Source organism: Mastigoproctus giganteus, chromosome 5 (genome assembly GCF_048544385.1).
Source record: "Mastigoproctus giganteus isolate SK-2022 chromosome 5, ASM4854438v1, whole genome shotgun sequence".
In the NCBI taxonomy this organism is placed as follows: domain Eukaryota; kingdom Metazoa; phylum Arthropoda; class Arachnida; order Uropygi; family Thelyphonidae; genus Mastigoproctus; species Mastigoproctus giganteus.
Window position 1 is genome coordinate 112,739,140 of NC_143579.1, and position 22,632 is coordinate 112,761,771.

The following is a 22,632-nucleotide window of genomic DNA, read 5'->3' on the forward strand; positions in this document are numbered from 1 at the left end:
CTTGGATCAAAAGTACTGCAAAAACCTTGGGAGGTGCATTATGGCCACAGAAGCCGATGCGCCAACAACTACCAAAAAAAAAAAAAAAAAACCCCCCGAAGGTCCCTAGTCTCCAGACACTGCAATTGGTAGAACTGAAGCCTTTCTTGGTGAGAGTGTCACTTTGTTACCTTTGTAAATCTGGTTGCTCTTCTCTGAATCCATTCCAGCAGATCCTTCCTAAAGTAAGTTCTCAGGACCTGTATACAACACTCAATATGAAGCCTAACCATGGCCTTGTATAAAGGGGATAATTGCCTCCTTTATCCCTGATAGCAAAGTTTCTGTATATTATTGGCAAAAACCCCATGAGCTGTCCTGGCAGCCTGTCTCCACGCTCAGAGAATTTCATATCTGACTGTACAACTACTTCCAGGTCTTTTCTTTTCATTTTCCACTACCCTGAGTGTAGTATCTGAGTTGGTATGGTAATCTGGAACTAGTGCTACCCATGTGCAGTACCTTGCATTTGTCAATGTTAAACTTTAACTGCCATTTCCCAACCTAATTTTTTCTTAAGTGTTGTAGTAGTTCATCCTTTTTGCTATCATTAATCACCCTGCCAACCTTTGTATTATCTGCAAACTTAGACATTAAGCTTGATATACCATTATTAATAATTATAGAAAACAGCAGTGAGCTCAGCACTGAACCCTGGGGACTCCACAAATAACATAAATTAATAATTTAATATATAATAAAGAAGAACGTACATGCAGAAGAAAGTACATTATTTGATATCATAAAGACCATGATTGGTAACAAACTGATCAGAAATGCTGTTAGATATTATAATAATATTTATTTAATTGCAATAGCTACAAAAAAATTTACTTTTTTGGCTTTAACATTGGAAAAATTTTGAATTTAATTATTATAGTCTAGCTTGCTAGAAATATCCTTCTCTTTCAAATTTATTGCTAATCTATAATTCTCTCTTGGATATCGTATATCTCAAATAATTGGTTATTATTATTAATTTTGAAAAGTTGCGTTCTCTGGAAGTTACTGAACGAAACTGGGTTAAAAGAATTTTAGTGCCTATTGCTATATATAGGAACTGACAAAATTTTATGTTATAAATAATTAAGCACTTTTAAAGGAGATGTTATATAGGAGGAACTGAAATATCTTTTAAGTTCAGAAATCTGTACCATCAGTATCTATGTTGATCACCATCCATTAGCACTGTTTGAAGATCCCTACAATGTTTTCTCCAAAATTTTCAGTACAAAGATATTTTTTTAATTTGTTGAATTTATTTAAAAATATCACAACATCCTTCCAATTATGGGAAAATGTAAAATCTGGTGTTTCATAATCTGGAATACTCTAAATTCTGGTACATATTACAAATATTTTTACAATCCAGCAATGTTAAGAAAGCAATTATAAACTCATATTTATGATTGCATTTGTCTTTAAGAAACTGCAAGAAAGGGTGACATTTCCTCTTTTAATGCTACTGCTTATTTCATAAACTTTGTAAATTAGAACACTCTGCTCTTGTAAATTACAACTATGTGGCTGGTTATATAGTGCTTCCATATGCTGATCGACCTAGTTTGACATCCCTTTATAACTGCCAAAGAGAGATAGAAAATGCCTAGTATGGATACAGCTGGGAAATTGTATGCTTTGTTAAATCTTATGCAATATAACAAAAATAATTTTTAAAAACTTTTTTTTTATAAAAATTAGCTACTGTGATTATGAAAATTTAGTTTTAAAGTAGTGATTAATATTATTGCCTAGAAAAAAGAAACGTTCATTTAGAAACATTCCATGTCACAAATTTACCAGAACTTAAGATTATGAAATTAAGAGGGGAGGGGTGTGAATACTTGTGTTATGATTAGATAGTATGAACCAGAGCTGTAATGCTCAATACGTTCTACGTTGATATAAATATTTGTAAAATAATAAGAGAAGTTTACCCCAATATAGTACGTAGAACACTTCCATATGATACTCTCCAGAAATTAAAATGAAAAAAATCGAAAAAATCGATTTTTTTCGTTTTAATTTCTGGAGAGTATCATATGGAAGTGTTCTACGTACTATATTGAGGTAAACTTCTCTTATTATTTTACAAATTATGTTATGATTATATTTTAATGTTGTGGAGCTGAGGGTTGCATTGACTTGGGGGGGTAAATGATATTCAAAACTGCTTACACTGTAAGCATTTTAAGATGAGGAGAGATTTCCCACCCCATCTCCCCGACACTACAAAAAAGGTTAGAGAATTGTTAAGAAGTGTTACAGAATTTCACATTGATTTTAATGAGTTAATTAATATATTTCAAAAAAATTCTTATCTCTTAAATTAAATTTTTTTTCAAAAAAACCACTTTATACTTGGTTAATTTTAAAATTAAACTGAAATTCCTGTACTTATTTGTACAAAGTGTATGAAAATTTAATTGCTTGAAAATATAAGCATGTATTTTCATGCATTTAAAAAATTTAAGAAATGTGAGAGTTAAAAAATCAGTTTTAATATTTCTATACTATACAGGGTGTCTCAAAAATATTGGTACAAACATTTAGGGGAGGTAGGTAACATCTAAAGAAATGTGAATCATATAGGAACCCATAACTGGAAACGTCACGGGAAAGTAGTAGCAGAGGCACAAGAAGCAGAAATGACACAAGACAGTAATTAGTGGCAAACATTTATTTGACATAATATTAACAATGGAGTAAGAGATGGATGCATGCGTGACACTGACACAGCATGGATTGGTGGACACGGTTGAACACACACCTGGAGTTTCTTTGACAGTAGCAGCAGCGAAGAAGAGCCTCACCATGAGATCCATTTCCATCTCCACAGGCGATTCATACACGATAGATTTGAGGCCCCCCCCACAGAAAGAAATCAAGGCTCGATAAATCAGGTGAGCGTGGGGGCCAGGCAACAGGTCCACCATGGCCAATCCATCGACGCCCAAAACACTTGTTCAAATGGTCACGAACGCACCTTCCATAATGGTCAGGCGCCCCGTCATGTCGAAACCATATGTTGCGTTTCACATTTGCTAGAACATCAAGTAACCCTGGTAGAACTTGTTCAAGAAGGATCCGATATTTAGCGGAGTTCATGCGGGATGGTAACAGGTATGGGTCGACTAAGCAGTCACCGACCATATCCACCCACACATTTATTGCGAAGTGATGCTGTGCCGCATGGGGGGGCGCACACCATGTGGATTGTTGTGAGCCCACACATGAGCATTGTGCTGATTGAATAAGCCTCATCTGTGACCAAAACATAGGGTGGATAATTCAAGTCTTGAACACTTTCTTGGAGAAACCACTGCGCAAAAGCTACACATGCAGGATGATCTTGGGAGAGCAGTAACTGAACCCTTTGGAGATGAAAGGGGTGTAAGGAATTGTCGTGCTAGATATGCTGTACATTGCATTGAGATACTCCAAAGGCAGAGGCAATAGCACGTGTGCTGGTAGTATTCAGGACGGCATTCAACACACATTCTTCCCTGGCGGGAGTTCGCATTGAACGTGGTCTGCCCGCACTACTCCTGTTACCTCTAAATGACCCATAATCGCACAAATTTTGATGCACACGTGCAAACAAACGGTGGTCTGGTACATGTCTGTCTGGGAAGTTTTCTCCATAAAGTCATTGAGCGACTCATCCATTGCCCTCTGCTAATCCATGCACTAGGTGCATGTCTGCCAGCTCACAGTTTGTATATCAATGCATGCTCTTCATGTGGCGACTACTGCTTGAATGAGTAAACCAGAAATTTTGTCTCTCGCGAACTGATGAACAGCACCGTGTACCGACTTACGGTGACGTTTCCATTATGGGTTCCTATGCGATTCACATTCCTTTAGATGTTACCTACCTCCCCTAAACGTTTGTACCAATATTTTTGAGACACCCTGTATATATATATATATCTTAAACATAATAGACTATGCTAATTATGTGTCTTGATGCAGGTAATTGACACCTACTAACTACTTGTAGTGTTTATCACTTCTTGGAATTACAATGAGTATATAGAGAATAATGAAATATATAGAAACAGAATAGAGAATAATGCAAAAAGGATAGCGACATCAGTTATTAACTTGCACCTCAGTATTGAATTATAAATGATATTTATCAGAATTTCATTTTTCCCCCCTCCACATAGAACGGCTACCTCACAGGCCCATTATCAGGGATGGCTATCCAGCTAATCAGACAGTTTATATTGGACAAAAAGCCAAATTTGAATGCCGCTTTATTAGTGATCTGCAGCCACATATGAAGTGGTTGAAACATTATGAAGTAAACGGATCATATCAGGACAGCTCAGGAATGCCCTATGTTGAAACTGTAGAGGTATAGTAACATATTCCTATGTCTTTCTTATTTTCCATATAAATATGAAAATAGCCTTGGTCACATTTTGACAGTTGTTAGCTAATATACTCATAGAAAACTTTGCTGTTAATGTCCTGGAGCCATGTGTTTGTTGATGTCACTCAAGATATGATTGGATGGTCTGTTGATATGATACTCTATGATATGATTGGATGGTCTGTTGGTATGATACTGTGTGATATGATTGGATGGTCTGTTGGTATGATACTGTGTGATATGATTGGATGGTCTGTTGATATGATTGAATGGTCTATTGATAATTAACAGATACTTGCATGACACGTGTCTCTCACTGAATGCTCCTAATTGTGACTGACAGTAACTTTATTCTGCTTACTGATGGAATTCTTAATTCCACATTTTCTCTACTGACTGCCTGCTGTTTTTTAATAATATTAACCTAACATAGTTTCACTATGTTAGGTTAATATTAAACTTGATCAATAGCTGTGAATCAAATCGTAGAGGTATAGTGACAATTGAATATTTATACAGTTTGATTGATCGCTATCAGTCATGATTAAGTGCAACTGATAAGAGATACATCATGCAGTTTGATTATTATCAGTGGACCATTCAGTGATATCATAGTGTGAATTTTATTGGAATTAGCAAATATACCACTTCTGAATGTTGCTGCAGTTTCCTATGGGTGCGTTAACCAACAATGCCTGCATTTCTTAATTTACTTAAGGCATGATGATAACTTTAGCAAAATTTTCATTCAAGTGTGATTAAAATTTTGCATAAAGATTTAGATCACATCTGAGAGCTTTGTTCAAAATAGCTACTGTAAGCCTTTATAATTCATATGTGAAAAGAGTAGCCATTATTTACACACCATCTAAGGTAATATACATTGTACTTTATAAACTCTTCTATATTCTCCAGCCAAACTCTCAACAATAAAGAAGCAACTGTGTTATGGATCAAAATTTACTTTAATGTGGGATTAAAAATACATGTAAATTTAAAGATAGCATTAATGATAAAAATAGGAGGAAAATATTTACACAGTGAAGATATAAATATACATGGAGACTAAAATCATAAAAGCAAAACTAAAATGGAGCATTTGTTAGTTGTATGTAGTGTTAATCACCATTACATGTTTACGTTTGGATAGTTCTTAAATAGACAATAAAACCAGTAATTTAGCCAGATATTCTGGGAGCAAGTGATAGCTAGTGCATGTGAATTAGTAGACCAGCTAATTAGCTTGCGAATGTCTATTCACTCAATCAACAATGTTGTTATGTAGCTGTGCTTCCCCCCTCCCATGCAGTCCGATGTTGCATGTCTTTTTTCGGTAATGTTTTCGGATCATTGTGGACTCCTAACCTATTAATAGTAGTCTGGTATTGTAGAGTTACAATTATTCAAGCTAATAGCAGCAATGCTGATTATTTTAAATCAATTGAGTGATTGAAACCATAATACATGGGTTTAAGGCATTTTATATCTGAAATGCAAGGCCTAATATTGGTATTTATTATTATAATAGTGATTTATATTTTTAATTATATATTAAGATAAATTTAGAATGTTAACATTGTTTCACTTCTTTATTTGTGATAGTTTGGTCAGAGAACGGAAAATTTAGAGAATTTATAATGTAATAGAGTATTAATGGTTTTCAAAGATAGAAGTAGGAAAGTTAGCATTGTTGGTGCTGCTCATAATAGTTGTTAATTTATTCTTTAGTTTGTGTTCATTATTTCCATACAGTTATTATTTAACAGTTTAAAAATTTATCAACAAATAATATAACTGTTCTATTCAGTAATTAAATAACTGTAATTACTGAATCCCTACCTACAAAACTGATAGTTTTGTAGGGATTCAGTAATTTCAGTAATATGCTAATAATCATTTTAAACCTATTCAGAACAAAAAAGCAGTATGCAAAAAAATATACAGAAATATAGTGTTTTTTTTTTTATTTATTTATTATTATTTTTTTATTCATTAGATATTCTAATGTGTTCCCAATAGAGTATTGGTGTAACGGGGTAAACAAATCATGATAAAACATATTTCCCCCACACATGATGAAACTTTACTACTTTACTTTACATGCTGGCATACTCATGTCAATGACATCTTCTTTGGATGTCATTAAATTATTAGATGGGGAAGGGGGCGAAATAAATACTGGGTGCAGAAAAACTGCACCTCAGTGGGCATTTTGTGTTCTCCTAGCTGACTATTGAATTATGGAATAGCCTATCCCTGTGTGTGTGTGTGTGTGTGTGTGTGTGTGTGTGTGTGTGTGTGTGTGTGTGTGTGTGTGTGTGTGTGTTTTCTTGGTGCTAGAAAAAGCTGTTACTTAACTGCATTGGTTACACTGGCCTCTGAAGATGACAAGGAGGGAGAGAGTATTTGATGGCAGAAGAGATGAAATAGTATTTGCTGATGCCCCCATTGCTTTTGATATATGTGGAATTCAAGAGGGCCTTGTAGGAATATTAAATTCGTCCTTTCGATTTGGAATGGCACTGCTCCCAAAATTTCAAGTTAAATGCAGCATCACCCTTCATGTTGCTTCTATGTCAACTTCCACTGTATAGGACAGTGGAAGTTGACTTTGTTTGGCTTGTTCTTCCAGGAGCATTTGTTATTTTCTGTAGGATGGGTCTCGTTCAATGGCAAGATTGTGCAAGGCTCAAGGGGTAGAATTTTTCTCAGCCTGGTCTGTGCTTGTTAACAGGAGAGACTGCTTCTACAGGGATGGGATACACTTAAATAGAAAGGGTGCAAGAATATTTGCTGATGCTATCGAGGCAGAGTTAGGTGGGTCAGAAAACTGCTAGCTTGTGGGGGATACACGGACTAATAGATTAACAGTAGCCGCTGGCAGAGGTAAAAGTGATTCTTGCACTACTTCTATTGAAATGCAATTGAGCAGCAGCCTGGAAAGCAAGGCAATGGGAATTTCCAGGGCTGCTGGGAGTCATAATGGAACAAGTAAATGCATGGGCTGTGTTAGGATAACTAAGAAGTAGAAACAGGTGGATGTATATTTGCATGTACACCAATGCTAGGAGTATAGTTAATAAATTCGATGAGCTTGAAGTGCTAGTCAAGACATCAAAGGCAGATATTGTTGGGATATCAGAGAGATGGTGTCACACAGACATAAGCAGTGCAGAACTGGAATTTGGGGAGTACAATGTGTACAGAAAGGATAGACAGGAAGGGAGGAGGGGTTATGCTGTTAGTTAAGAAACACACAAAATCTAAGGAAGTGCATCCAATTAATGTGGGTCGACAATGCAACGTTGAATCTGTTTTGTGTGACATAAGCACTGGGAAAGGAAAAATGAGAGTAGGTGTGTGTTATAGGCCTAATGAATGCGATGAGTATAATGAGAAATTGTGCAGAGAAATAGTGGGCCAGTAAATCAGAGAGTCTTATATGGGGGATTTTAATTTCCCAGATATTGACTGGAATTTGTGGGTTGGTCACTCACACACTAGCAAGGCTTTTGTGGATTTATTGGATGATTGTTTTCTATATCAGCATGTTCGGGAGGCAACTAGAGGGAGTAATACTCTTGATCTGATTAACAGTAGTGATTCTTCATGCATTAAGAATCTGTAGATAAAGGAACCACTAGGTGGCAGTGATCACAGTGTGCTGAAGTGGGATTTACTCAAAGAGGTAACTACCATCAAGGGAAAAGGGAAGGGTTTTTGCTTTCGTAAAGGTGACTACGGTGGTCTGAGACAATATTTAAATTCTATATGGTGGGACCAACTGATGTTACCAACAGCAAATTCAAAATGGGAAGCATTCAAAGAATTAATCTTGGAAGCTAGTAGGCTTTTCATACCAACAAAGAAATATTGTTCAAGGTTTAGGCCTAAATGGTAGATGGCTCTCTGTCTTCTAACTTCTCCACTAATGCTGGTGTCCCCCAAGGTTCAGTTCTTTCCCCCACTCTTTTCCTCTTGTATATCAATGACCTTCTTCCATTGACTGGAAATCCTATCCATAGTTTTGCCAATGATAGCACATTGCATTCAACTTTCCATTTTGAGAAACCTTGTCCTGCTCAATCAGCTTCAACTTCTCGAAAATCTGCTACCAATTCCTTAAATGCCGATCTTCAGGTAATTCTCCAGTGGGGCAAAGACAACTTAGTTGATTTCAACCCTTCTAAAACTCAGTCTTGTCTTATATCTTGCAAAAAGGATTCTTCTACTCCTATGCTTATCTTTTTACACTTTAGTGACACTCCGATTTCTAGGCAAAATGATATATCTCTTTTGGGGATTACCCTGACTTCTAATCTCTCTTGGCACAAGCACATTACAAATATTGCTTCCTCTGCATCTAAAAAACTTGGTTTTCTCTTTCACTCTCGGCGTTACTTTTCTTCCAAACAGCTGCTCACTCTGTATAAATCGCAAATTCGCCCTGCCATGGAATATTGTTCCCATATCTGGGGTGGTGCCCCCAAAACCTCTCTCCGGCTTCTTGATTCCATTCAGAAGAGGGCAGTTAGGTTAATTAATGATTCATCTCTAACAGAGTCTCTCCACTTGCTTTCTCATAGACGCACTGTTTCTGCTGCATGCCTCTTCTACAGATACTTCCATGGGCACTGTTCTTCTGAATTGGCTTCTATAATTCCTGCTCTCTCTTTCAAAACAGTCCGAACACGTGCCGCCACCAGCCAACATCCATTTACTGGTCAACTTCAAACCCACAGAACCAACTTTTCATCTTCCTCATTTATTCATTCAACTGCTGTTTTCTGGAACAACCTTCCTTCATACGTATTTCCTGAAAATTACAATCTACAGAAGTTCAAGTCCAATGTCAACAAATATCTTCTTTTGTCTTCTTAACCTCAAACCCAAGCATGGTACTAAGTACTATAGGTTCTAATACCTCTCGTGTTTGGGGTTCACATAAAAAAAAAAAAAAAAAAAAAAATGGATGTCAGATGAACTAATTAAACATGTGACAGAGAAGAAAAATGCATGGGATACATATAAATTAACATGTGACACAGAAGCCTATGATAGATATAAGCTGGTCTGTAACCAAGTTACAAAGGAGGTTAGGCAGGCGAAAGCAGATTACGAAAAATCTTTGGAAAAGGATGCAAAGAAAAACAACAGAGTTCACTTATGTAAACTCTAGAAGGAAGGGGATGAATCAGATTGGTCCACTTGATATCAATGGTTCAACTGTTGATGATCCTGCTCAGGAAGCTAACAAACTAAATGAATATTTTGCATTGACATTCACACATGAGGAGTTATTCAGCGAAGGGAATGCCAGAGGTGTATTCAACTCTGGCAGTAAGCTAGATAATCTTGTAATAACTGAGAGGAAAGTGGAGGAGAAATTGTTGAAGATAAACACAAGAAAGGCACCTGGGGTGGATGGGATCTATCCAGTTATATTAAAGGAGGCAGCAAAGGAAGTAAGCAGACCCTTAGCCATAATTATGAGCACTTCCTTGGACTCAGGGGAGGTACCCATAGACTGGAGATGTGCAAATATGACCCCAATTCACAAAGGAGGATCAAAGGGCTACACAAGTAATTATAGACCTGTTAGTTTAACTTCTGTTGCAGGAAAATTAATGGAGGAACTGGTCAAAGAAGCACTGCAGGATCATCTAGACAAGACTTTGGTTATAGCTCAGACACAGCATGGTTTTGTTAAGGGAAAGTCTTGCCAGACCAATTTGATTCGATACTATGATGTGGTCACAAAGGAACTGGATGCAGGGAATAACTTTGATTTCATATATTTGGATCTTTGATACTGTTGCACATGGAAGACTGCTGATCAAATTGGAACAGTGTGGCATTGGAGGCAAATTGCTGCTATGGATAAAGGGATGGTTGGGTGGGAGAAGACAGAGAGTGGTAATCAATGGACACTGCTCATCGTGGACTAATGTTATTAGTGGAGTCTCTCAGGGTTCAGTGTTGTGTCCATTGTTAATATAATTTTAAGTATTTTTCACCAAATGTATGTTGAAATGACAAAATAAAATGAAAGCCAAAATTTTGATAACTTTGTAATTAAGCTTACAATAAATTACTATTTACAACATAAAACAATAAAATATACCAGGTTAAAAGCGATAAAATATTTGAAGCTTTCGAAGGCTCCGCCTTCTTTCTCAACATTACGCTTTTTACTTTACAGTGCAACTTTAAATACTCGCAGATTCACAGCACGTGCACTGTTCTTGTGCATGTCGGAACCGGAAGTGGCTCGGGAGCACTTCAGGTGGAATCATTCATCCCCTCTAAGGATCACTGCCTTAAAGAGGGGATGGATACGCATACCCCTGTCTCTATTAATATTGTTCTTAATGGAACTAATCCGCATGCTCTCGAGCCACTTGCGGTCCCAAAACCTATGCGCCCTGTCAATGATAACTCCTTCGTCCGGGGAGATATGGTGCTGCCATCGAATCACGTGACATGTGCCTTCAATCTGCGGGTATTTAAAGTTCCACTGTAAAGTAAAAAGCGTACTGTTGAGAAAGAAGGCTGAGCCTTCGAAAGCTTCAGATATTTTATCACTTTTAACCTGTATATTTTTTTGTATTTTATTTGTTTTACAGATATTTTATCGCTTTTAACCTGTTATTTTAATTGTTTTATACTGTAAATAGTAATTTATTGTATGCTTAATTATAAAGTTATCAATATTTTGGCTTTCGTTTTATTTTGTCATTTCAACATACGGTTGGTGAAAAATACTTAAAATTATATTATGAATTTACCCAACCCCAGAGGCCTATTTGGAGAATGGGTCCATTGTTGTTTTCTGTATTTATAAATGATACTGATGATGGTATATCAAGCTTAATGTCCAAGTTTGCAGACGATACGAAGGTTGACAGGGTTGCTAAGGACACTGACAGTACGTTGCTGCAAAAGGATCTAGAAAAGTTGAGCAGATGGGCTTGAGAGGTGCAAATGAAGTTTAACATTGACAAATGTAAAGTACTACATATGGGAAGCAGTAACCCCAGAGTAACGTATCAACTCTGTGGTACTACACTGACAGTGGTAGAGAGGATCTGGGGGTAATTGTGCAGGCAGATATGTAGTTTTCTGAGCAGTGCAGACAGTCTGCAAGAGTAGCTCATGGTGTCTTGTCAATGATATACTGGAATTTTTCTAGCAGGGATGAGGAGGTGATTATCCCCTTGTATAAGGCAATGGTGAGGCCACACCTTGAGTACTGTATACAGGTTTGTTAGGTGTTGTTTGAGCTTCCTGTTCCCTGAAATCTGATTTTTATATGTTGTATCTTATTGCTATCTGGGAGAATTTGTCTACCCATCTAGGATGATGATATCATCCAGTGTGCATTGACCAGTATATCCATAGAAGTATAAGTTACTAGAGTTCAAGCAGAGATTATTTGCTGCTGTGTTACATGCAAAATAGCATTCTGCATAAAATGCAGATAATATTAGGTTACCATTATGTAGTACCATTGGTGCGTTAATAAATTTAGGAAAAAAAATTCCATTGAAATACTTTTCTGTTACATTTCCCTGTATGGCATTGTATGTGATAGTGCAGAAAATTTATAAAGGATAATTTTTGTAATGAAATTTGTAATCAAATAAGTAGATGATCAGTTAAACTTTATAAAGGCTATAGGTATTGGATTTCAGGATCATCAAGTTTTTTTTTGTTTGCTACTATTTCAGGCTTTACCCTTTTACCTGTTAGAGATTTTGACAAATTTGCAAATCGTGACCTTACTGTTTGCTGCTCTTGTGTATCTTTTGTTTTTATGTGCATCTTTTGTTTGTATGTGAATCTTTGGTCTGCACCTGTTAACACATTTTACTTTTCAAGTATACATTAAAAAAAAAAAAAAAAAAAACCATAATAGAATTTCTCTTGACATTTGGTGTGGCAAACCTTTTGACACTCAAATTGAATATCAGTTTTTATTTACAATTATTCAGGAACTCCATATTGCTTCTTTACTTATATAAACTGTAGAAGGAATAGGATGAATCAGATTAGTCCACTTGATGTTCTAATAGAGAGCTAAATGATTTTGTAATAACTGAGAGCAGAGCGAAGGAGAAATTGTTGAAGTTAAACATAAGAAAAGCACCTGGGGTGGATGAGATCTACCCAGTTATATTAAAGGAGGTAGGAAAGGAAGTAAGCAAACCCTTAGCCATAATTATGAGAGCATCCTTGGATTCAGGAGAGGTTCCCATGGACCGGAAATATGCAAATGTATCCTCAATTCACAAATGGGGAATCAAAGGGTGACATGAGTAATTATAGACCCATTAGTTTAACTTCTGTTTGGGGGAAAATAATGGAGTCACCATTTAAAGAAAGCATTGCAAGATCATCTACACAAGACTGCAGTTATAGTTTAGACAGTATGGGTTTGTTAAGAGGAGATCTTGTTTGCCCAAGTTGATTGGATATTATGATGTGTCACCAAAGGAACTGGATGCAAAACATAATTTCAATTTGTATACTTGGATTTCAGGAATGCTTTTGATACTGTTGCACATGGAAGAATGTACAAATTGGAATGGTATGGTATTAAGGGCAATTTGCTGCTATGGATAAAGGGATGGTTGAGTGGAAGAAGGCATGGAATGGTAATCAATGGACATTGCCCTTCGTGTGCTAATGTTATAAGTGGAGTCTACTAGGGTGCAGTGTTGGCCCATTGTTGTTTTCTATATTTATCAGTGATTTGTTAATGACAGTAGTGACAGTACGCTACGAAACAGGATCTAGAAAAGTTGGGTAGATCGGCTGAGAGGTGGTAACTGAAGTTGAATATTGACAAATGCAAAGTGCTGCATATGGGTAGCAGTGTGGGAAAAAGTTGCCTGTGGGAAAAAGGACCTGATATTATCCAGAGCACAATTTCTCCCCCTGCCATACCATAATTGCAGAAAAATAATCTGTCAGAAGTGTGCTTTCGATAAGATGAAGCTGCTACTTTTTTGTAGCGGCTCCATATGGTAGAGATGCTGGTACATTTTTGTAGCTTCACAGATACATTTTGAATCTTGATGGGCAGTCCATGTGTTTTCTAAGCTGAATAGTATTACTATCTTTTTGTGAATAGCAGTATGTTGCTGTATCAACTAGTGGTGTGCATAATCCAGTTATTTCCATAATCAAATGATTAGTAATCATGTGATTTCAATGATTGAAATATTTTTTCAAAATTATTTTTATTTAATGATTAAATATAATTTAATAATAATAATTTAATTTAATTATTTTAAATGATAATTTTGTGGTATGATTTAATCCTGACATATATTTAATTTAATCACATCATGTAATTTAAGATCCATGTATGTAGATAAGCTTCGAAATATATAATAATAAGTTGTGTACCATTATGCCTGTTGTGTGATGTCAGAGAAAATAACTGTGTTATGAACTGTTTGTTCTTCATATAAAAAAAGAAGAAGAAAAGGAAGTGGAAATCAAAGTTAGCTTGTCTGTTATTTGCTATTTTTATGGTAATTATTGACTTATTTGTTCATTTTTTAAACAGTTTTTCAGTAATCTGAAGCATATTGTTGCCTGTTTGGCACATCTGTGTCAGTCATTTTACAATGACTGACACAGATTTGAACACTAGCTGTCGCATTTCACTAGTAGTAGTAGCTGAAGAGTTACAAGATGAAAAACTTAACATAATAAGTGGACATTAAAATTTGTTGAATCAATAATTTAAAGTTTTAAGCATAGCTAAATGCAAATAATTGCAACCTGCTGCTCATTTCTATTGAAATGAGCAGCAGCCTGGAAAGCAAGGTACTGGGGATTTCCAGGACTGCTGAGATGAATTTGAGGTGCTGGTCAAGACATCAAAGGCAGATATTGTTGGGATATCAGAAACGTGTCACATAGATATAAGGAAAGCAGAATTGGAAGTCAAAGAGTACAATGTACACAGAAAGGATAGACAGAATAGGAAGGGAGGAGAGGTTATGCTGTTATTTAGTTAAGAAACACATAAAATCTAAGGAAGTGCATCCAGCTTACATGAGTGGACAATTAGATAGTATGAATCAGAGCTGTAATACTCAACACGTTCTACGTTGATATTAATATTTGTAAAATAATAAGAGGAGTTTACCTCAATATAGTATGTAGAACACTTCCGTATGATACTCTCCAGAAATTAAAACGAAAAAATTGAAAACTTACATTAGAGTAAAAAATAAATAATTAAAAACCAATTTAACACAATTAAAAATCAATTTAATGCAATTAAAAATCACGACATATGTTCGAAAAGCGTTGTCAGCTTCAGGAAGGAAAGTCGTTTTGAATATTTTTGTTAGATTCTTTTTGATTTTTAATTGTGTTAAATTGATTTGAATTGTGTTAAATTGGTTTTTAATTATTTATTTTTTACTCTAATGTAAATCTTCAATTTTTTCGTTTTAATTTCTGGAGAGTATCATACGGAAGTGTTCTATATACTATATTGAGGTAAACTCCTCTTATTATTTTACAAATATGAGTGGACAATGCAATGTTGAGTCAGTTTGGTGTGACATGGACTTCTGTTCCGGCGAAAATAATCGAGTCACTGGTTAAAGAAGCAGTGCAGTATCATCTAGACAAGAGGGTGCCTCCATAGCCAGGTGGGCAGGAGTGGCAGTGCGTAGCACATGCTTCCTGATTAGACCGGGGTTCGAGCCCGTGACAACCAAATACGGAGGATGCGGAAAGGTCAGGGAATGACCACCGCATATCCCCGGAGCAATACGACTTTAGTTGCTAATGCTCCAAATAACAACAACAACAACAACATCTAGACAAGACCTCAATTATAGTTCATACACAACATGGGTTCGTTAAGGGTTCGTCAAATTTGTCTTGTCTGACAAATATGATTGGATACTATATGATGTGATTACAAAGCAAATGAATGTAAAGAATAATTTTTATATCTTATACTTGGATTTTAGGTAAGCTTTTGATACTGTTGTACATGAAAAGTACTGTACAAATTGGAGCAGTATGGCATTAAGGCCATGATGGTACAATGAATAAAAAGGATGGTTGAGTAGGAGAAGACAGACTGGTACAATGGACACTACTCTTCTTGGGCAAATGTTATCAGTGGAGACCCCCAGGTTCAGTGTTGGGCACATTGTTGTTTTCTGTTATACCCTGATATACCTCCATCAATGATATATCAGGGTTAATGTCTAAGTTTTCAGATGATATGAAGGTTGGCAGGGTTGTTAATTACAGTAATGATAGTACACTACTGCAACGGGATCTAGAAAAGTTGATCAGATGGGTTGAGAGGTGGCAACTGAACTTTAACATTAACAAATGTAAAGTACTGCATATGGGTAGCAGTAACTCCAGATTAACATACCAACTGGATGGTACTGCACTCAAGGTAGTGGAGAATGAAAATGACCTTGGGGGTAATAAGGTAATGGTCTGGTCACACATTGAGTACTCCGTACATGTCTGAGGCCTCATTTTAAAAATGATGTAGAACTGCTGGAACAAGTACACGGAAGGGCAACGAGATTAGCATTAGCATTAGCATTAGTAGAGGCATTTGATGCAAGAAAGCAAGCTTATGCAGCATCAGCCAAAAAAAAAAAAAAAAAAACCCACTTCCACTTCACCCCTCTGTTCGTTCAAAATACCTGTCCAGCTGAGCCTTAAACTTATTTAGGCTATCAACTTCCACGACAAGGGATGGAAGTCTGTTCCACCCACCAACCACCCGCTGGCTAAAGGCAAATTTCCGCACATCTATCCTACATCTGTCTTTCCTCAATTTGAATTTATGCCCTCTCAGGTGATTTTTCTGAGCTAGAGGAAGAATCCCATCAGCATTGAGCATGCTCAAACCATTCAAGGCTTTGTACACCTCTATCAGATCACCCCGCTGGTACCTAGTTTCCAGACACTGTAATTTGCAAAACTTAAGCCTTTCTTCGTAAGAGAACCCCTTTGTCCCATTCACCAATCTAGTTGCCCTTCTCTGTACTCGTTCCAGCAGCTCTACATCCTTCCTGAAATGAGGCCTCCAGGCCTGTATACAGTACTCTAGGTGTGGCCTGACCATTGCCTTATACAAGGGAATAATCACCTCCTTATCCCTGCTAGAAAAATTCCTATATATCATTGACAATACACCATGAGCTACTCTTGCAGCTCGTCTGCACTGCTCAGAGAACTTCATATCTGCCTGCACCACCACCCCCAGGTCCCTTTCATTCTCTACCACTGTCAGTGTAGTACCACAGAGTTGATACGTTGCTCTGGGGTTGCTGTTTCCCATATGTAGTACTTTACATTTGTCAATGTTAAACTTCATTTGCCACCTCGAAGCCCATCTGCTCAACCTTTCCAAATCCTGTTGCAGCAGCATAGTGTCAGTAGTGTCCTTGACAACCCTGCCAACCTTCGTATCGTCTGCAAACTTGGACATTAAGCCTGATATACCATCATCAATATCATTTATAAATACAGAAAACAATAAAGGCCCCAATACTGAACCCTGAGGGACTCCACTAATAACATTAGTCCACGATGAGCAGTGTCCATTGATTACCACTCTCTGTCTTCTCCCCCTCAACCACCCCTTTATCCATAGCAGCAACTTGCCTCCAATGCCACACTGCTCCAATTTGTGCAGCAGTCTTCCATGTGCAACAGTATCAAAAGCCTTTCTAAGATCCAAGTATATAATATCAAAGTTATTCCCTGCATCCAGTTCTTTTGTGACTGCATCATAGTATCCAATCAAATTGGTCAGGCAAGACTTCCCCTTAACAAAACCATGCTGTGTCCTAGCTATAACTGAAGTCTTGTCTAGATGATCCTGCAGTGCTTCTTTCACCAGTGCCTCCATTAATTTTCCGGGAACAGAAGTTAAACTCACAGGTCTATAATTACTTGTGTCAGCCTTTGATCCCCCTTTGTGAATTGGGGTCACATTTGCACATCTCCAGTCAATGGGTACCTCCCCTGAGTCCAAGGAAGCTCTCATAATTATGGCTAAGGGTTTGCTTACCTCCTTTGCTGCCTCCTTTAATATAACTGGATAGATCCCATCCACCCCAGGTGCCTTTCTTGTGTTTATCTTCAACATTTTCTCCTCCACTTTGCTCTCAGTTATTACAAGATTCTCTAGCTTACTGCTAGAGTTGAATACACCTCTGGCATTCCCCTCGCTGAATAACTCCTCATGTGTGAATGTCGATGCAAAATATTCATTTAGTTTGTTAGCTACCCGAGCAGGGTCATCAACAGTTGACCCATCGATCTCAAGTGGACCAATCTGATTCATCCCCTTCCTTCTAGAGTTTACATAAGTAAAGAACTCTTTGCTGTTTTTCTTCGCATCCCTTGCCAAGGATCTCTCGTAATCTGCCTTCGCCTGCCTAACCTCCTTTGTAACTTGGTTACAGATCAACTTGTATCTATCATAGGCTTCCATGTCACCCATTAATTTATATGTATCCCATGCATTTTTCTTCTCTGCCACATGTCTCATTAGTTCATCTGACAACCATTTAGGCCTAAACCTTGAACAATATTTCTTAGTTGGTATGTAAAGCCTAGTAGCTTCCACAATAAGTTCTTTGAATGCTTCCCATTTTGAATTTGCTGTTGGCAATATCATCAGTTGATCCCACTGTATAGAATTTAAATACTGTCTCAGTCCATTGTAGTCGCCTTTACGAAAGCAATACCCCTTCCCTTTACCCCTAATGGTAGTTACCTCTTTGAGTAACTCCCACTTCAGCACACTGTGATCACTGCCACCAAGTGGTTCATTTATCTGCAGATTCTTAATGCATGAAGAATCACTACTGATAATCAAATCAAGAGTATTACTCCCTCTAGTTGCCTCCCGAACATGCTGATGTAGAAAACAATCATCCAATAAATCCACAAAAGCCTTGCTACTGTGTGAGTGACCAGCCCCCAAATTCCAGTCAATATCTGGGAAATTAAAATCCCCCATTATAAGACTCTCTGATTTACTGGCCCACTCTATTTCTCCGAACAGTTTCTTATTATACTCATCAGAGTCATTAGGCCTATAGCACACTCCTACTCTCAATTTTGATCTCCCAATGCTTATGTCACACCAAACTGACTCGACACTGCACTGTCCAGCGATGTCGACTGGCTTCACTTCCTTGGATTTTATGTGTTTTTTAACTAATAGCATAACCCCTCCTCCCTTCCTATCCTGTCTATCCTTTCTGTAGACATTGTACTCCCCAAATTCCAGTTCTGCATTTCTTATATCTGTGTGACACCACGTCTCTGAAATCCCCACAATATCTGCCTTTGATGTTTTGAGCAATACCTCAAATTCATCAAATTTATTTACTAAACTCCTAGCATTGGTGTACACACAAGTATACATGCACCTGTTCTTTTTCTTAGCTACCCTAACACAACCCATGTGTTTACTTGTACCCCAATGATTCCCAGCAGTCTCTGAAATATCCTGCATCTTATTTTCCAGGCTGCGGCTCATTCCAATAGAAGCAGTGCAAGAATCACTTTCACCTCTGCCAGTGGCTACTGTTAATCTATTAGTCCTTGTATCCCCCCAATCTAGCAGTTTTCCGACCCACCTAACATTGCCTCGATAGCATCAGCAAACATTCTTGCACCCTTTCTATTTAAGTGTATCCCATCCCTGTAGAAGCAGTCTCTCCTGTTAACAAGTACAGACCAGGCTGAAAAAAATTCTACCCCTTGAGCCCTGCACAATCTTTCCAGGGCCGAATTGATTGACAGGGCTCTCATCATATACTCCCTCCTATCGTGTCTGGGCAGAATTGCAGACACTTTCAATTTCAACCCTAATTCACGGCTTTTTTTCATCAGTGACCTGTACTTGTCAAGTAATTCCGCCGGTCTCCTACTCTTAATGTCATTAGTGCCAACGTGTACAACTATATCACCTTTTGTGCCCTTAAAAGATGATATCCGCTCTACAACGTCATCAACTTTTGCCCCTGGCAGACATACCCTGGTCCTATTCCACCTATCCTTTTTACAAAGCATGTTTCCCGTTTCCCTGACAATAGAGTCACCAACAACTACTAGTTCCTGTGGGACCAGCGCATTCTGCCTTGGGGGTTGCCGCTGTGTTCCGCGATGACCAAGTGCAAGCTCTGGCATTGGTGTGGGCAGCTGAGAGCTTGATGGGCCCCTCACTTGTAATCCTTCGAGGGCATCCACCCTATCCTTCAAGCTCTCATATAGGCCCATAACAACGCTGAGTTGTCGCCTTATCTCCTTACACTCCTTGCATCGCACACACACAAAGACATCCCCCATGGCAGTATCATGTCCCATACTTGACTGCTCCGCAAACATCAAGCAAATAGTGCATCTTACAAGGCTGTGATTCAGAGGACAACTGCCCCCCTCAGTTCTCCCCTGGTCCACAGCATTCCCATTAGCTTGAGCCCTTTGCTTTGCTGCTCTGGTTTGAGTCATGATTTAGATTTACTTTCAATAAAATTTCAATTTCTGTACAAAATTAAATCCTAAACTTGTATCCAAACACAGTTATAACGCTATATTTATGTTTCAGTAACGAGTGTTATCTACGGAATATTTACGTTTCAGTAACGAGTGTTATCTACGAAATATTTACGTTTCAGTAACGAGTGTTATCTGCGAAATCCCTTTATATAACTTTCGTATCAAGTTATGTATTAATTATTTGTTTTTACTAATTATTTATGTTACGTAACCGAAGTGGTTATATGTATAATTAATTATGTTAAATAAAATTAATTATATTACGTTTGTAATCTAAGTCGTTATATGTATTTATTTAAACGTACAATTTAACTGCTAACGAAGTTCAACTAACGCTATCTAGTACGGTATATCGTATCACAAAGGCGGGAAAATTACGAACGGTTAGCGGAGTTGAAACACGTGGAAACCTTTACCGATACTTTTATGCAATTACAAGGCCGAGTAAAGAATAGTGGCTAGTGGAACAGAGGGTTGCTGTTACCAAGAAAGGCTTAAGTTCTGCAAATTGCAGCATCTGCAAGGTGAACTATTTGAGATGTATAAGGCCTGCAGGTGATTGATAGTCGGAACAAACTTCCATCTGTTAGTGGAGGTCAATGACTTAAATAAGTTCAAGGCAGAATTAGGCAAACATTTGGGGTAAATAGATGGGAAAAATGGGAAGTTTTTTTTTTCTCCTTCTTTTTGGCTGATGCTATATTAACTTGCTTTCTTACATCATATACCTAATTACTGCTAACTGCAAAAATTTAAAAATATTATCTGTTAGATTGGGGGGGGGGGGCATCATTGCCTTGCTCTCATCCATTGAGGGTAAAGGGCAAAAGAAATTAAGTTTATTTTAAATGAGTGCCTGTTTTAAAGTACTTTTGAATACTTGATGTGCATTAGTAGAACTATATTGGAGATAAGTGTAAGTGAATAATATTTAAATATATATTTTTTGCAATGTCATAAGTGTCATAAAGCCTTTAAGGAAGGATGTGATGCACTCAACAGTCAAAAACATTAGTTAAGTTCTGCTTAAAGCATTTGAAACACCAAGTTGTTTAACACAGAAAATTTTCTTGCAGCAACTGACACACCAGAGTCAAAATAAAATAAATTTTGATGTAAAAAACCAACGTAAACTAATGGAATAAATAAGTAAAACACAAATTTAATAATATGATGAAATCAGTAAAAGTGTTAAAATACATTGAAATCAGTAAAAGTGTTATAAAAGCATTAAAATACAATAAAAACTAAAGGCATTAAAATACGGTAGCTTTTAAGGTGAGGTACCTCTACTTCAGCTTGAAAGAATTCACAGCATATTGGGTGTAAATAAATTCATATGACACAATTAGTATGGGTATAAATGACTGGGCAGGATTGCAAAAACTAGTAATCTAGTAATTGGTCATGAAAAATTATAGGAGGTTACACATCAGTGCTCATAGCATTGCAGAATAGTAGACCCCATAATAGAATGGATGCAGTTCCCCTTATTGTGATTTGTAGGGCAGCCTGCAATAGAAATATATGGAGTGCCTCAAGCCATGCGTGTCGGTGATAGCAGCTTGAGCAGTTAATAAGTTGTTATGAAGGAGGATCAAAGTTATTTTTTCATTCCAGTGGTGGTTGGCAATGGCAGAGTGATCAAAATTAGCAGTGTGAACTGTGAAAACTATAAATTAATGTGCACAGAATTAGGCATCAATAAATATCTTATTAGAAAATTTCAAGTATTATTAGATTTTCATAATGTCAATAAAGACTACTATATAGTAAGTTTTTTCCCTCCCACGTTCGTTCAGAGACGTGCTCCTCCAACCCCTTTTGGCACTCTCATCTATGTAACATATCCCGCAATCTAGATATTTAATATGCTAACTGGAGCTACCACATGAAAAGAAAGGAAAGGGTGATTTCACCCTCGAGATGATAGATTGAAATTTCCTACCAGGAAGCTGCACATGTTGGATGTGGTAAGTTCAGAGAATTCTGAACAGGCTTTCCGAAATGCCTGCATAGCAGGAGAGGCAAACTTACCTTCACGAAAAGGTGGATTTGGGTAGGTTGCAATGTCATGAGCAGGATAACCGCACCTACTAAACTGTGCCCTAACTTTGGAAATCTCAGTCTGTATTTAACTGGAATGCATTCATGCTTCAGTAATTATAGCTGAGCAGTGTTGTATAGGTGTCCAGGAGCATGTGCAGACCAATAGTTGGTAAACTGGCCTGCACACATAGGTTTCTTGTAGACCAGTAGTTTCCAAACTACTGAAATCTATGGACCCTTTCACAAACCAAAAAAATTTACGGACCACTCATATATATATATTTACATACACACACACACACATACACACAATGTATAAGTGGAGAGTATTAAGGTAGGTAGATGTCAAAGTCCTAACGTAACTGAAATTGTAATTACATAGAACAAAGAATGGAAAGATGATAATAATAATAAGTAATTAGAGGTAAACTCCAACTGCTGTGTGTCCTATGATTTCAGCACCTTCTGGGCCAGCCTCCGAAATCAAAGAAAAAAATGGCAAGAAATACGGCCTCTGTTTCTGACATGAAATATACGCAGCATGTGGTACATGTGAAAATTCAGTATTGAAGCTA

At 37.3% G+C, this 22,632-nt stretch overlaps 1 protein-coding gene across 4 annotated transcripts in view; it reads left to right on the top strand.

Annotated features, from left to right (window-relative positions):
• The window catches only part of LOC150085645 (fibroblast growth factor receptor 3-like), a 509,974-nt gene that overhangs the window by 252,604 nt on the left and 234,738 nt on the right, over positions 1 to 22,632 (top strand). For all 4 annotated transcript variants that reach the window (XM_090374150.1, XM_090374153.1, XM_090374152.1 and 1 more), the window contains one exon: positions 4,212 to 4,402. In XM_090374150.1, the coding sequence (XP_090230276.1) occupies positions 4,212 to 4,402 (191 nt within the window). The remainder of the gene's footprint in view (positions 1 to 4,211; positions 4,403 to 22,632) is intronic.